This window comes from Chlamydotis macqueenii, chromosome 2 (assembly GCF_036417535.1).
Source record: "Chlamydotis macqueenii isolate bChlMac1 chromosome 2, bChlMac1.mat, whole genome shotgun sequence".
Lineage (NCBI taxonomy): Eukaryota > Metazoa > Chordata > Aves > Otidiformes > Otididae > Chlamydotis > Chlamydotis macqueenii.
Genome location: NC_141557.1, coordinates 20,038,520 through 20,053,867, shown reverse-complemented (window position 1 = coordinate 20,053,867; position 15,348 = coordinate 20,038,520). Strand labels below are relative to the sequence as shown.

The 15,348-nt window shown below is 36.2% G+C and overlaps 1 protein-coding gene across 1 annotated transcript in view; it reads left to right on the top strand.

Moving 5' to 3' along the window:
* Positions 1-15,348, top strand: part of PLXDC2 (plexin domain containing 2) — a 278,317-nt gene that overhangs the window by 239,472 nt on the left and 23,497 nt on the right. The window contains exons 10-12 of the mRNA XM_086742185.1: positions 6,034-6,094; positions 8,933-9,086; positions 10,404-10,442. Of these exons, the coding sequence (XP_086598311.1) occupies positions 6,034-6,094; positions 8,933-9,086; positions 10,404-10,442 (254 nt within the window). The remainder of the gene's footprint in view (positions 1-6,033; positions 6,095-8,932; positions 9,087-10,403; positions 10,443-15,348) is intronic.

The window sequence follows — 15,348 nt, the reverse complement described above, 5'->3', positions numbered from 1 at the left end:
TGCATGTCTCTTCATAAAATTTGGATAATCTGAGATTAAGACCTGCTAAGGCAAACCATTCATTTTCTCAACATAGTCTACTGATTCTTTATGTATATTTTTGTAGTCTTTCCAGTCACCTAAACAATGGGGACTCTGTAACATTGCCCCATAGGAGATATACCCAATTTCAGGGAAATAAACAAAATTTTCTCAGTGTTCTTCCTAAATATCAATACTACTTTTTTGCACCTTTAGTGCACCTTTAGTTCCCCTTCTATTCAGGTCTGTTTACTCTTCCAATGTCTGCATTATCATAGAGCATTAATGAAACCACTTGCTTCCCACTAGTTATCACAACGAATATTAATATGAAAAACTAATGAAGAAATTGATGAGCTCTGACTGTTCTGTAACTCTTTGGTAATCTACTTTGCAAACTGTTCTTGCTGAATGTTGACTTGAGAATTTTACTCACTTTTACAGAAAAAAAAAATGAGATGCAAGTAGAATACTAATTTGGGAAACAAATAACTTTCTGAACTTTAAGTTCCTTTGAACACAAGCACTTACAGGATGATTCATCTCCTTTCTTTCTTTTGCTCTCTAGCTGAAGAATTCACTGAGCCTTTCCAGCAGAATTTTTTCTTAACCCTAGTTCATCCATACTTTCCACAAATACAGCAGTATGAATATGTAATTTCAAAACTGTGTGTCTTCTTTGTGCAGAGTGCTCTCCTGTTGTGTTGGCATACTTCAGTAAGCATATAAGTGTTGGCTTGTGTAGAGTCAGTTCAGCACATTCAGCCTCCTTCTCCTGATATAGCTTCTGCTTCCTTTGACTTCTTACTCTTCAAATTTGTGAATGAGATATAACAGGAGCAGTAACCTAGCCTAACCAAAACATCTCTGCACTTCTCTTTTTAGCAGCTCAGATGCTGATGCCTACTAGTACTGAAACAGCCATGTTATATATTGCATGATTGCTGGGGGTTCATATGTGATAACAGACATGTGAACAGCCCTATTTCATACTATTTCTAGGCACCAGTCCGCTTTCATCCTGTCCCAAGGACTCTACTACTTGTTAATGTTATCAGTGGTTTCTTATAAAGGAGCAAAATTCAGTAAAAGTATATGAATAAAAAGGGGATCTTGGACAATGTGTGAATGAGATCTGTGTGCATGGTGCATACCACTTGAGACTTGATGTTTTTCAATATCATACCCAGATCTACAATTCATATGTCTGGGAGTATTATGGGAAGCGTAGGAGCTGTGAATCAGTGTACGCTCATCTGGTTTTCAGAAAACCTGGGTTTAACTCTTGCTTCTGTTACGGAATTCTGTGTTATCTCAGCTGGATCATTTCGTATTTCCTATGCCCTATTTCCTCATCCCTAAAGTGGAAAAGGAAATATTTTCTCCAAAGGTGACTTTCATATTTTTATTGTAAAAAGAAGAGACAAAGCAATGAGTATATGAGGCTAACTGTACTTCTGAGGTTGTCAGAATAAAGAATTTTAAAGCAGCTTTCAAAATACAACTGGCCACTCACTTTTTTTTTATTTAACCAGAAGGAAATGTAACATGTAATATTGGGGGGAAAAGTGTAAGAACATGGGAGCATCCACCCTAAAATTGAAGAGATTATTTTTAATACTTAGAGATAGAAAATAGTTCAGACAGTCATGTAAAGGTGAGAAAGAGGGGTTAATTGTGCTAATTAGGATTATCAACAAGAGTATGAAGTCCACTTCAGAGCTCTTTGCCTTGAACCCTGAGTAATTTCTTGTGTGCAAAAGAGGTAGCAATGACAACAGAACAGAATTCTCTGCTAACTTCTGTTGCTTTTAGTTCTTTATACCCACTGTGTGCAGGTATAAATGTGCAAAGTCAAAGGCGGTGGAGAATGTAATCTGGTATCAGGGACTAATGTCAGTGTGGCTTCTTCCTAGAGAACACATTTGATTGTTATTATTTTCTACTGATTCTGTTGGAAGTTCTGATACCCTAATCTCGTAAATTTAGGGCCCTCCTCTTACACTTTCTTTTTTCTTCTAGGTATTCAAAGCAGGGCCTTTAGCAAAAGCTTCTTTTTTATTCTTTATCTGCTTTTCAGCAGTTTTCCTTTGTTGTTGTAACTGACATTAAGATTACAGAAAATATCCTCCTGTTCTTCTTTAATCAGAACTCTGCCAAGTCACACTTTAACTAGGATTTTTTCCTTTCTTTCTAGTTGAATTGGAAATAAAACTTAGTTCTTTTAGCCCACTTTTATCCTTATGCTCTTCCAACAGCAAGAATTCCCCGTGGGAGCCCTTATTTCCTACTGCCTATTCACATATCGTGTCAAATTTACAAATATCAAGCCTTACTCATGTTCAGTCTCTTTTATTGTCAATAACAGTGCTTTTTAAAGATCTTTTCACTTCTCTGTTACGTGATATTGCGGGAGTACTCTACAGAACATGTAGCTATATTTTTCCAAATTTTCTGTCCCATAAAATTGTGGAACCATCATCAGGTTGAAGATTGCCTGCTGAAATTTGGGCCACTCTCTGATCCTCCTTCTCATCACTTGAACACTGGAAATTTTGAGAGGCACGCAATGTTAAGACAATGATGGAATTCAGTGCTGCAGACACAGATATGCTGCATCAAGAATTGACTATGGCTTAGTAATTACATTTGACTTTTTCATAAACATTAAAATACTGCAGGCTGTTTGTAGTGCTGTATGTTTAAAATCCTTGTATTAAGCAAATGGTCTTAGCTATTCTTACCTTATAACAGCAAGGTGGGAGCACATCCTCTTATAACAATTCAAATTGTGATCCTATTCTAAATTACAGTTTAATTAAGCAATATGTTTAAGTAAAGGATAAATACAGACAACATATTTATGCCTGAATTCAGGTATATGGTTGGGTGTATTGAGCTAGATGCTAAGCACAAATACCATTCAAATACCTTACAAATTCATACCACAGTCACTCACCGTAACACTTCACATGAACTTCATAAGCACTTTGAGCTGTGATAAAGTTCATTTGTGACAAGGGAAAGTGGAAAATAACAAAGGGAGGAAAATAGTCTTTTCCCAGACAGCACAGTGGGACAAGAAAGTCATATTCAAAGGATGGAGTAACAAAAATGAAGCCTGTTCGGTGGTAAAGGGGGCAAAGCCAGACCAAGCACAAAGATGGTGCTTTTTATCCTCCAAAAATTACTGTATGATTAGGGCTTTTTTCAGTTGGGTAGACACAAAGTTCAAAGCTTCTAGTATTTTTAAGTTTTTAAAACAAATTTTATATAAATATTTATATATTTTACTTCCTATCTCCCTTAGCTTGAAAAGAAATTCCACTTTAAAATGTGCTAATTCTTTTTTTAGTATTTCAGACAACCTAGAAAGTGTCTTAATCTTTTCCTAATGTGATGGGTCTTCTCTAGTGCTTAAAGGCAAATGAGAGTTCTGTCTGTTCAATTTTCTATTTAATTTTCCAGGTTAACCTTTTATTTAGAGGAGTTAATAAACATTTTAACTGAACTGAGTAATTACATGGTGTTTAAGAAATCATTTCAGATTTCTAGAATGTCCTTCAGTTTCCAGAAATCCATTCTTCATATGCTGTTACAGAATATCGAGGCAAAAAACACCCTGTAGGGAATAGTTGGTTTAAAGAACATGTGTTGTGCATTTTAATGCTCTTGATTGTTTTATACCAGCTCAACCTGGTGAAAAGATTCTTCCGTCCAGACTTTGTCCCTTTCCTTCCCAATAATTTTCCATTATGTTTTTGGCTTTTACAGGTTAAACCGTGATGAATTTTATATATACAGAGTATCTGATTTTTTTTTATTATTATTAATCCTCATTGAACTATTTTAAAAGAGAAGCAAAGCATTTCAGCTCATGCATTGAATGGACACTTCTTGTCATTTAAATATTCTCTGCCAAATAGAGGTAAATGGCATCTGGTAGATCTGATTACATCTCCATCTCTTTTCTGTCTACATACAGTTCACTGAAAGGATTCTGACATCTTTCTTGTTACCCAGATTCAGCTGCATTAGTTATACCCAATTATAATTGCTCTACATGCACAGACTTTAATACTCCGTTTGCTCCCTAAACTAGTACTCCCAAGTTCCACACAAATCCTGGAATTCTTTGCATTTCATGAATGGCCCTATTCTCATTTCCTATAACATCTTTGTTATTGCTTTGCTAGGAGATTATTTCGGTCATTACTTGAAAATGAAGTTGTTATAAAATGGCCATGTTGACAGATGGCTTAAATGGCATAGCTAATCAAATCTGCTCCAATGTTTTAATGGCAACAGGGAATTATCACCATACTACTAGATGAAGGTCTAAAATTGCAGTTGGTAGAGTGGGTGATGCCCTGGATTGACAGTTCACAGAATTCCAACTCCAGGACAGAGCAATGCTAGCATCTGCTACAACTGGCATCTCATTGACACATGCCTCAAAGGAAGATCACAAACAGGTTTATCTGGAGCCTGTCTAGTTCCTGATAAAGCCGCTTTCTGATAATATTGTTTGGACTCACTATTGCATCAAGAGAAATTGTTAAAGCTTTAATGTATTGTTCTTTAAGGTAGGGTAATCTGAAGAGTATCTCAAATGTTTGAAAGAGCCATTCCAAGTTCTTGCATGTTTCATTCAACTTTTGGTGGTTTGTTAATTCCTGGAAGAAAAATCAACCCCTGCAATGTTACTTCCCACCCTGTTTCAGTAGTTTGTCAGAAAAGACTTAAGAACTGTAAAAGAGTGTGTGTGGGATAAGTTTTTTATTCATTTAATCTTTGGAGCCTTAAGCTTGATACCATTTAGATACAAGGTAAGATCTGAGACAAAAGGTCATTAATCCCTAGTAGGGCTAAGAACAGTTGGGTTGGAATTAGCAGAGATATGTAGCTGCAGTAATTGCCTCTATTGTAGGAATTTATGGAGTGGCTTGATGTCACATCTAAACATTGGGCTTGATTTTCAGATGTACAGAATATCCTCAAACCCATTATATTTTAACTAGAGCAGTGTGACTGAAGTGTGATATATTTGTGAGTATTCAGTACATCTGAAAATTAGTCCAGTTCTCCTTCAAGAAGTTGCTAATGAAGCTCTTCAAACTTTAGAGAAAAGTAGGAGAGTTTGAGACTGGGGAGAATGTCTTTCAAAGTCAGACATTATGGTTTAGTTATTTTGCCATTTAAACAGTGCTTTCTGTTCGTAATGCTACCTGTTGTCTAGGAAACCCTAAGTTACTGTATAAACACTGATAATGCTCTTGTGAGATGGGGATTGCCAGGGGAATCATTATATTGAAGTGTTACAAGTTGCTTTAAAATTTCTTCGCTACATATTGCAAATAAGAAAGGATATTGCAAGGAGGCTATTAACCTCACCTAATTTGATGAGAAATATGCATGCAACTTAAGTTTTCAGCAGCTAGTGAGGAGGTAGAAGCAGCTGTATAGTATTCTTTAATTGTCATGAAGGCTGTTCAGAGGAGCTGTTATCTAAATCTGTGAACATTGATTGCATCGTTATATGCATATCTTGATGTCTCAGATCACCTTGCCTGATGAAAGCAGTGACTGGTTCACTACATCCTTTGTGGGATTAAATTTTTCTGGCTAAGTCTGGACAGAAATAATTAAAGCAATTTATATCCATATGGCTGACGTCAAACTCAAAAATGCTTTGGCTCAGTGCAATCTTAAGAATAATTATCCAGTGGAAGGGAGACACTCCTATTTAAAAACTATAAATAATAAAACCCCACCTAGAATAATAACTCATTCATTGAAATGCCTTTCACTGAAGTGGATTAAATGATTGACTCATACTGCAAGCAACAGCCTCTTGAATAAAAGTAATACTACATAAATCATATGGATTTTAAAATAAATCACATCATTTACTTGTTCTCTCTGTCATTCTCTTCTCTTCCTCTCCCTTCCTTTCTTGTTCTTGTGTTCCTCCTGTTTCCATCTGGACAACTTCTATTTCATCATTTAAAGATGCTCCAGTGGATTTGACCGTCACCGGCAAGACTGGGTAGACAGTGGCTGCCCTGAAGAGGTATGTGAGTAGTTTACATCCTCAGCCCATCAGAGGCCATTTATATACTTATGATGCTTTTGATTATGTTATGAAGCATGTTTTCAGGGCCAAACACATGCTATGTATTTATCTTTATCATTCAGCAGAAATGCTGTAAGGCGTAATAAAGAAAAATAAACTGAGCAATTTCACTCCCTGTTTCAGGGAATAAAATGGACACGAAATAAAAATTTTATGTCTGAGAAAACACTTTAAATAAAAAATAAAAATACCAGAAAACCTGCCCCAAAACAACGTCCCTGCACTGTTTTTCTCTTAGATCTCTGACTCTTGCCAGAAAAGGGGAAGAAATTGTGATGTTCCTCATCTCAGAAAACCCTCTGCTAGAGAAGTCTCAAGTGAAAAACAGGCATTGCATGTCTTGCATTGAGTTATGAAATCTGGCCAAATCATTTAGTACAGAAGAAATTACATAGATTAATTCAAAGATATTTAAGGAAAAAAAAAAAAAACAACACCAAAAAAACCTACAAGGCATTTGAATGTCCTTTCCTGAAGAGGCAGTGAGAGAACAAGCTATCTGACTGTGGTAGTGGTGGAATATCAAACAGGAGCTATGGGCCTCCTCTAGAAGAAGTACTTGGGATACTCCTGGACCAGCAGAGTTCATGTTCAAGACACAAATATAAATATCTTACTGCTGGTTCTTTCCCAGTGTTCTCCCTTTAGAAGACTTTTTGGTTTGAGGGCTTTTTTGTTGTTGTTTTTTTCATTTGGGGAGTGTGGTAACAGGAACAAATTAATTTATGACTATTTTAGTCTCCTGATGGCCATAATAAAAAAAAGCAGTTACTTTTCCATTTGGCCTGAAAAGGCTGCATTCTGTCATGAGTTTCAGGAACATTGCCCTTCTGAAGTGTAATGTTAGGTGAAACTGAGGGCAACATGTAGCCCCTAGTGCCTAGTTAGAAAAGCACATTCTATTTTATTCTTAGTAGAAGCAAAGAGAAGTAATGATATAAATCCAGTCTGATGGAAGATTCTTTTTTTCTTATAACTGTAATTGCAAAATAAGTGCATCCTGCATACTGCCTTGTTACACTGGCCTGAAGCTTCAGCTTTGCAGTTTGTAAACTGATGATTTAAGAATGGAATTCCTATGAGATTTTTTTTTTTTTTTGTCTGTGGAGGAAAATCTTTTCAAGAACTTGAAATAAAAATTACTGAGAGTAATTGTTGTTATAGTGCACGACCTTTGTATTGCTTTAATCTGAATTATAATTATCTAGGACTCAGTTGTGCCTGTAGATGAAGTTATCCAAAAACCGCTCTCTGCATGACAGTAGCATCCCATTCAGCTTCTCCCTTCTTGTTTCAACACAGATAGTGCTCCAAGGCTTAGTAAATTATCTGAGAGGAAGTTATTGATACGCTATGTGTGTCTGAGAAACAGTTTGATTAGCACAGTTTCAGGCTACTTGACTGCTGCTCGCAGTCCAGCTTTCAGACTCTCTGGAGCAGAACAAGGAGCTTACTTAGCATCTTCCAGAATGATGCCCGAGCTGGCTGCTGGAGTTCAATGAAGGATCAATGATTAGCACACAGAGGTTAATTTTAGATGCCCTCATTCAAGATAATGAATAATGAGGCTTCTCGTAGTAATGTTTCCTTCTTTGTAATATAGATTTGAGGTAAATTTTGATTAAATTGCATCAGTGACATTAACAGTGGTTTTCAAGCTAAAACATGAAGAAATAAATCTAAAGAATAGTTGTACTGCAGGTATTGATACCTTTTTAAATGTAGTATATTTTTTCTTGTAAAACAAAGGACAGTAAAATACCCACACATATTAGAAGAAAGACCACACCCACTGAGTTTTGACAGCCAGATCTCAATAAAATGAATAGGCTTTGCGGGATTCCATTTCTCATTAAAATGAATGGGACAGCAGGAGTTACAAACAGTTCTCATATTTGCTGATAGTTAATTGGATGTGTTTTCCTGCCAAACTGTGTGATACATAAAAGAAAATGCTCATTACACCTGAAGAATTTTAAAAGTATCCAGAAATTAAAAAAAAAAAAAAAGACTGGAGATTTGCATAGAGATATTTGCCCATGAAAACAAAAGTTAAATTATTATATGATGGTGAATATTAATTATGGTGTGCTAATACAATATAGCATTTTGTATGATTATTATAGTTTGTATTTTATAATATTTCTATTTTATCTAATAATTGTTATATGCACATGTAATATGTGAAATTTTAATATTCTATAGAATTAATAGGCATATATTGAATGTGTTGCTCTGTAGTGTGATATATATTCTATAGGCTGAATACATGCACACATTTCACACATATATGCATATTCTTCTGTGATAACCGCATATAAAGCCTAATTAATTCTCCAGTTAACTACACAATACTCACTATGAAGAGTACAATTTAATTCCTACGTATCTTTTTTAATATGTGTTATGGCACCCAGACCAGTGGCAGTAAGCATTCACAATAGAAAAGTGAAAATTTGAATGATAATCTTAGATGTTAAAATCTGATTGAGGGAAATAACATGTTAGACATTCAGGGATGACTCTGAAGCCTTCCCATTAACAATTGACTGTTGTAAGTTTTGCAGCTAGCTGAAAAATATATGTTGCTGAATGCTGTGTAGAGCACTTCACAGAAAAAAAAAAAAAAAGAAAAGCTCTTGAAATTCTTTGATTTAGTGTTTCCATTTTCATTCTTTTTATCCTGACAGCTTGTCCATGCTTAAATGCTTCATTCAGTGACAGTCTATACTGAGAATTAATTTTCTCTTCTTTATTTTTGTTGTTTCCCAACAGTCAAAAGATAAGATTTGTGAGAAGAATATAGACACAACTGAAACACCTCTATACTCCACCACCACCCTTCTGCCAACCACCACAAGGTTCAGAGTTTTAACAACTACCAGAGGATCCACCACTTCCCACCTGCCAACTAGCCTGCCTACAGAAGGTAAAGTGTATACACTGCGTTATTCTATAGTGCAAACACATCATTTACAAGGCTAAAAGAAATTTTCTCTAAGTATGTGTTCAAGTTGACCTTTTCTCTTTGGGGCAGTGAAAGGAGTGGGGAATTGCAGTCAAGGCAATATCTCCTACTACTTTTGAATTGCAACTTCCTCTCGCAACGGTAAAGTGCAAAGGGGATGAGCGCTGGAGGAAGGGGCAATGCTGGTGGTGCACCGACAAGCCAGGCAGATTTCTGGAGAACTTGTAGTTACAATGAATTGTTTGTGTTCCTTTAACCATCAGCCCATAGTCCAAAGCCTGTTGAAATAGTAGATGGAGAGGGCCCTGCTAAAGTTAATGAAGAAACTCTCATCACAAACATAAGGAATTTTGAATCCCTTTGGGTGAAAATCAAAGATAACCTAAATTAAAAACCTCTTTGAAATTTGCCTGTTTACTTTTTTTCAGTCAGTTGGCACTGTTCTTTTCATGTAGTGCTCATTGTTGTGAAATACTTTCTATAGGCTTCTGAACCGAATTAACTGGGTAAGTGATGGTGTGTCAGTTCTCACCCTTGTTCCACTGGCTGCTTAGATCTTGCCTTTCTGTGGCTGAGATATCCTGCTTTCCTGCTTCTGGGGAAAATTCAGCTGGGTAGAAAAGCTAACACAGATTAATCAAATAGTATCTTAGCATCTATAAAAGGCGGATGAGGGGGGAGTTTCCTGTTGGAATTGTATGTTAACACGAGAAAAGGTACCAGGTACAGACAGATTTTTAAAGTGGTGTGAGACAGGAAAATGAACTGAAGAATCTGCTGATAAGAAAGATTGGTTTTACTTGCAGCAAGGGAAGTTTAGAAACTGTTGATGCAGGATTTGCACTCCATTAGCAGCATTATTCCCTGGCAATTTTTTCATTAAAGCTCGCAACAAGAAGAGGAATATGGAAATAAATGGAATTTAAAACTAATAGACCTTTTTGTGATTCTTAGAAGAGGAACTAAGTAATTGTTTCATTTTATTGTCATATATTGGTTCATATCATCCTTAATAAGATAGAATGCTCAAGCTCTGCATGAACACGTAGCATAAATTAAATATTTGTAAGTGTCACACCCTTGTTCACCAGTATCTTGAATCTTCCTTTATGCTGTAACACTCCCATAAATGTTTTTACTAGTAAGGAAGTAAAGTGTACTCAGTGTAAGTAAGAACACCAATGTAATTCTCATTGAACTGAGTACTAAATAATTTTCTAATTGTGAAATTTCTTTGGCATTAGTTTTTCTACAACTAACCTTGAATTTCCTTTATAGATGACACCAAGATAGCACTGCATTTAAAAGACAATGGAGGTAAGAGATTATTTTTTTTGTCTGTAAATAATGTCAGTAGTTTTTCAAATTATGCTCCACTGAACTTCATTAATCAAAATCAAATTGCAGAAATAGCTTTTACCTTGCTCTCAGAGGACTTCAGTCTTCCAGAGCAAATAAGCTTAGCAACTGCTTAGTAAATTAAACATTTACAACTGTCTTTATAACTCTTTAATAAAACAACAGGTTTAATTAACTTCCAAATAGGGACAAATTAAGTAAATACTTAACTGTATTAATACAGTTATTAAATGTATTGTAATACTACAGTGTCATTTAACTGTATTAACAGAGGATATGATGCTAGTTTAAAATAATAATATTGTGTTATAAACTCATTCATAGTAGTGAATTATTACATGGCATTTTGTTAATAAACATATCCATTTTATATCTGCGTCTCTGTACTAGAAGAAATCCTCTGTTTCTCCATGCATATTCCCTGTGCAAGTTAATAAGATCACCTTGTCATACTGATAAGGGCCTCTGTTCAATGAGGCTCTGCAGGGGTCAGCTTTTGTCATCTTCTTTGTAGGTTCAAGGACTGAGACCTAAGGTTTGTTCCTTCTCCCTTTGAAGCTGATGGGAATTTTACTATTAGTTAGACTAAGACTGGGTCATTAGGTGCAGACTGTGTCTGTATTCTCTGCTGATGTAGAGCTTGCTGAGGAGAAAGGAAAGATTTAGGTTGATTTTTGCAGGCTTTGGAGTGGTGTGTCAAAGTAGAGGATGATTTGCTGAGCAAATTGAAATAAACTATATTTCCATTGATATAAAGGGGCATATTATTGGCTCTGCCTTTTTTCTGGGCAAGGAGCTGTCTACTGGTTCACCTGTAGCATAGCTTAGGCTTGGGTTTGAGCTTACATGGAGACTCAACCCCATGGGCAGAGGTCCCAGGTGCAGGGACAGGACAGGTCAGGACAGCTGAAGCATAGTGGCCTCTCAGGACTCTTGCAGAGAATTGTTCGAGTTTTGAAAAAACACAGCATGCAGATGCCACTTAGCATTTTGATCTATTTTCTTGTTATTTGTTTTTCAGTAATATTCAGCTGTTATTTTCTCCATCCCTCAAATTAGAGATCTGCTCACTCCACAGGAGGTTGTTGCCATCCCCTTCCTCGCCAGTCACTCATCTGTCATTTTGCGGTCACTAACCACGGCATAGCTGGTCACACGCGGTACTGGGCATTGACTTGTCCATTTGTTGATGGTGTTGTTTGACATGGCTTTGACACATAAGTGGTCCCTTGGAATAAGGTCATCTGTAAACTCAGGGTGGTACTTTTAGGCATTTTGTCTACAGCAATGTCCCTGAACCTTTCTTTCTCTTATTCTTCTTGAAATCAGATTGCTTTTTATTTTGTTGTGAGAAGTGCTTCAGTGCTCTTAAAGGTCAATAGACAAGGTGAAGCAGTCAGCACTTCCCTCTCCCATTTCATGTCTGCTCTGTACATGAGGCACGTTCCCAGCTGAGCTGCAACCAAGCTCTGCCCTGCGAGCCATCACTCCGTGGCACGTGGCTGGTCTGGGACCAGGAAGCTCTCCATCTTGAGCATCTCATGGACAGCTCAGAACAGTATGCTCTTATATAACAAATAATTTAAAAAGTGGGCTTTAGAAAACATATTCTAGGTTTTTTTGGTTTGGGAATTGCAACAGGATTATTTTTTCACTTGTCTACTCTTTGCTCCAGATCTGAAAAGAAAAACCCTGTGAAAGCAAACAAAATGATGAATACTAGAGCAAGTGAGGGATGGCTGTGGCCTACTTGGTAGGGTGAGATGGTAGAGTTTGTCCATTTCTGCGCAGAAAGCTAATGCATTTTAGAAGGACAAACCAGCACCTGGTGTGATTATTAATTTTCCTTGAGCTGTTTCTTTTATTCTGAAATTTAAAAAAAAAAGGAAACTGACTTCAAACAACATTGAAGCAAAGCAACACACCAGGATTTCTCATTCACACAGTAAACGTAGCTTTTAATCTGAGAAGTTCTTTTTGATGAATCTTCAATTATGCATTGAATTTTCCAGTGACCCCTAGATTAGGCTCAGATAAAACCTCTGCAGCCGCAGGCACGTTCTTTGATTCTCTGTGATTTGTCAGCCTTTCATAAAGAGTAGATTATTTCAGGTCACGAATACAGGGTCTTTACTTTCTCACACTAGATCCTTTAAAACTCTAATGAAAGGGAACCTTTTATAATGGAAAACCAAAGCTATATTGTATCAATGATGGCCCATAGCTTGATGTGTCCTTGGATGATAGCAGTCAATATCTGTTTAGGTACAACAAAAAGATTTCATAAAAATTCTGCATCTCATCTCTGCCTGGAACTTTTGAAGCCAAATGTTATAAAGCACCAACTAAATTTAAATTAAATTTTGGGTTCAGGTCAAACTGCTTTGACCTTTTAATGAGAAAATCACTTGCAAGCTAGTGCTGTAATTCACCCACAGTCTTTTGTTGAGTGTTTTAACATACATTTCAGATTTGCTTTTTTCTCTTTCTTCTATCTTCCCTCTTTCTTCACAGACACAACAGATGCCTGATACATACATGCCTAAACCAGTTTAAAATACAACTGGCATGCTGTCATGATTTTTGTTAAATCTAAATTCTCTTTAAAATTACAAACATTTTATGAGTTCTAAGATTAAAAAAAATACACCAAAAAGTGTATTTTTGTTATTAATTGCAGATTCTGGTTTTTTTTCATTTTTCTTATAACACAACACAGCTGACTAAAACATTTAAAAGCCTAATTTTTCATAAAAATTGAGAGCAATTGACTGTGGCTATACAGTAATGCAGTACTTTCTTGTTGAGAACTCTTTGCTGGATGATTTAGATGATTGTCCAGCACATCTAGACATTTTATTTGACCTTTTTAGATACTTTTTTGTGATCATTTGATTGCTATGAGTCCCTCTCAGTCCTTCAGCTTTATAAGTCCAAAGAAAAGTGCATGTGTGTTGGACAGTAAGTGTCAGAGAAACTACTATACACTTTTCATTCATCAAGATGTACAGATATTACTGTTGCAAAAAAAAAAAGGAAAACTATGCAAAAAAAAAAAATCTATCTGAGGGAGAAAACTGGTTTTTTTTTCAATTGTGAACAAGTCCATCCTAGCATATATAGTGCTAGGAAATGTCTGTTTCCTGCTGCTTTCACTCTGTGGCAGACTTTTTCAAAGATGGTCTACATACGAACATTAGTGACAGGATTAACATTAGTGCTGTACAGAGCTTAATTTGAGCTTGAAGTATTAGGAAACCCAGTAAGAAATTACCAAAATGCAGACCTAAGTCTTGGGAAAAAAAGTATACTTTTATATACCTTATATACAGTGATACATTTACCTAAGGCTATTTTTTTTTTAATAGTCCCCTATGCCTGGAAACTAACTACCATTAGTTGTCTATCTTCTTAATTTCCCTTAAAAGTTGCAGTCTGAGCTTTTCATACCATAGGAATTCTTGACAGATTATGGAGAAGACTCAGTCCCGTTTTTCTTGTGTTTCCTGCACTCCGGCTGCAACTAGTTCATGCCTGCTAATAACTAACTTACTTTTTTCTAATATTTTAAGTTTCTGAATGATCCAGAAAATGAGACCTAGTTCAAAAAAGAGACAAGCCAGCCTTTTAGAAAAAACAAATATTTTTGACGTAACAAAAGTTGTTATGACCACACAGTCTAAAACAGCTAACTCAGGTTAACAAGTCACTACAGATTAGCTTAGTCCTCTCCAAATTTAAAGCAAAACACATTAAACAATGCTAAACCTAACTTTTGTGATGGCTTAAAAATGTTTTAAAGTGGACCTTGTATAGGATAAGAACCACAGGATATGTCTTTGTTTTATCATCAGATCTTGGCCTAGCCACAGATAATGGCCTTCCAGAGGCTTCATCTCATCTGGTGTTAGCCAGGTAGCTACAAGCTCTTCTTTTGGACCTTTCTCAAAGTCAATGTCAAGCAATAGGCAAGAGGAAGTCATTAGTGTCATCCTAAAAGAAGTGCTCAAAGCAGGGTAAGTTACTATATAGGGGTGCCTATCTCTGTCAGCTACACAGAAAAACCTCAATGACGTGCTAAGAGTAGGCATCTTACTTATAGGTACCCAAGATTTCATTACATTAATTCACTTCAGGGTGTCCTAACTAATGTGCTATTTCCATTCCTGTCCAGAAACCTGGCAGGCCAAGATGCACACCTCTTCTTCCACTTCTTTCATGAAAAAGGAGGATTTAAGGTTTTTACCATTGTTGCAAAAATCCTGTTGAGATTAGGTTATGGATTACGTAATTGTATGTTTACTTCTGTACATTCCACTCACTGGAAACTGCTGATGTTCCCCTAAGATCACAGAGTTCATACAATTTTAGGCAGGCAAGAATTTCCTTGGAGACAACTTGTCATAAAGTTTACTTTGTCTATGCTGTACTGTGTGCTGTACTTGTATAAAAAAAATTCTTATCAAGAAGCAGCTCTGGAACGGTTTCAGTAGTGACAGAAATAGAAGAAGAAAAAAGAGAAGAGTATCAGAGCACAGAGATGAGCAAAATAGGTGGTGATAGATAGAAATGTGTTAATAGGATAAAAAAATGGAGAAAGGTAGATTCGAGAACAATTAGCCACCTTGATTAAGAAATAAATCAGAAAGAGCCTTGTAAACAGAGTTTATCAGATTTTTTTACCCTTTTTCTTATATTTAGGTAGGGGGAAAATTCCAAAGAGAACAGATAAAATATAACTCAAATAAGCCAGCAAGTCTTCCCCATGTATTGTATTTTACACTGTAGATTACAGGCTAAGAAATGCTGATACTTCTGCATATTTTCTTCTGTTTCTCCCTGAACATTTCCAAGCTGCTCCTCC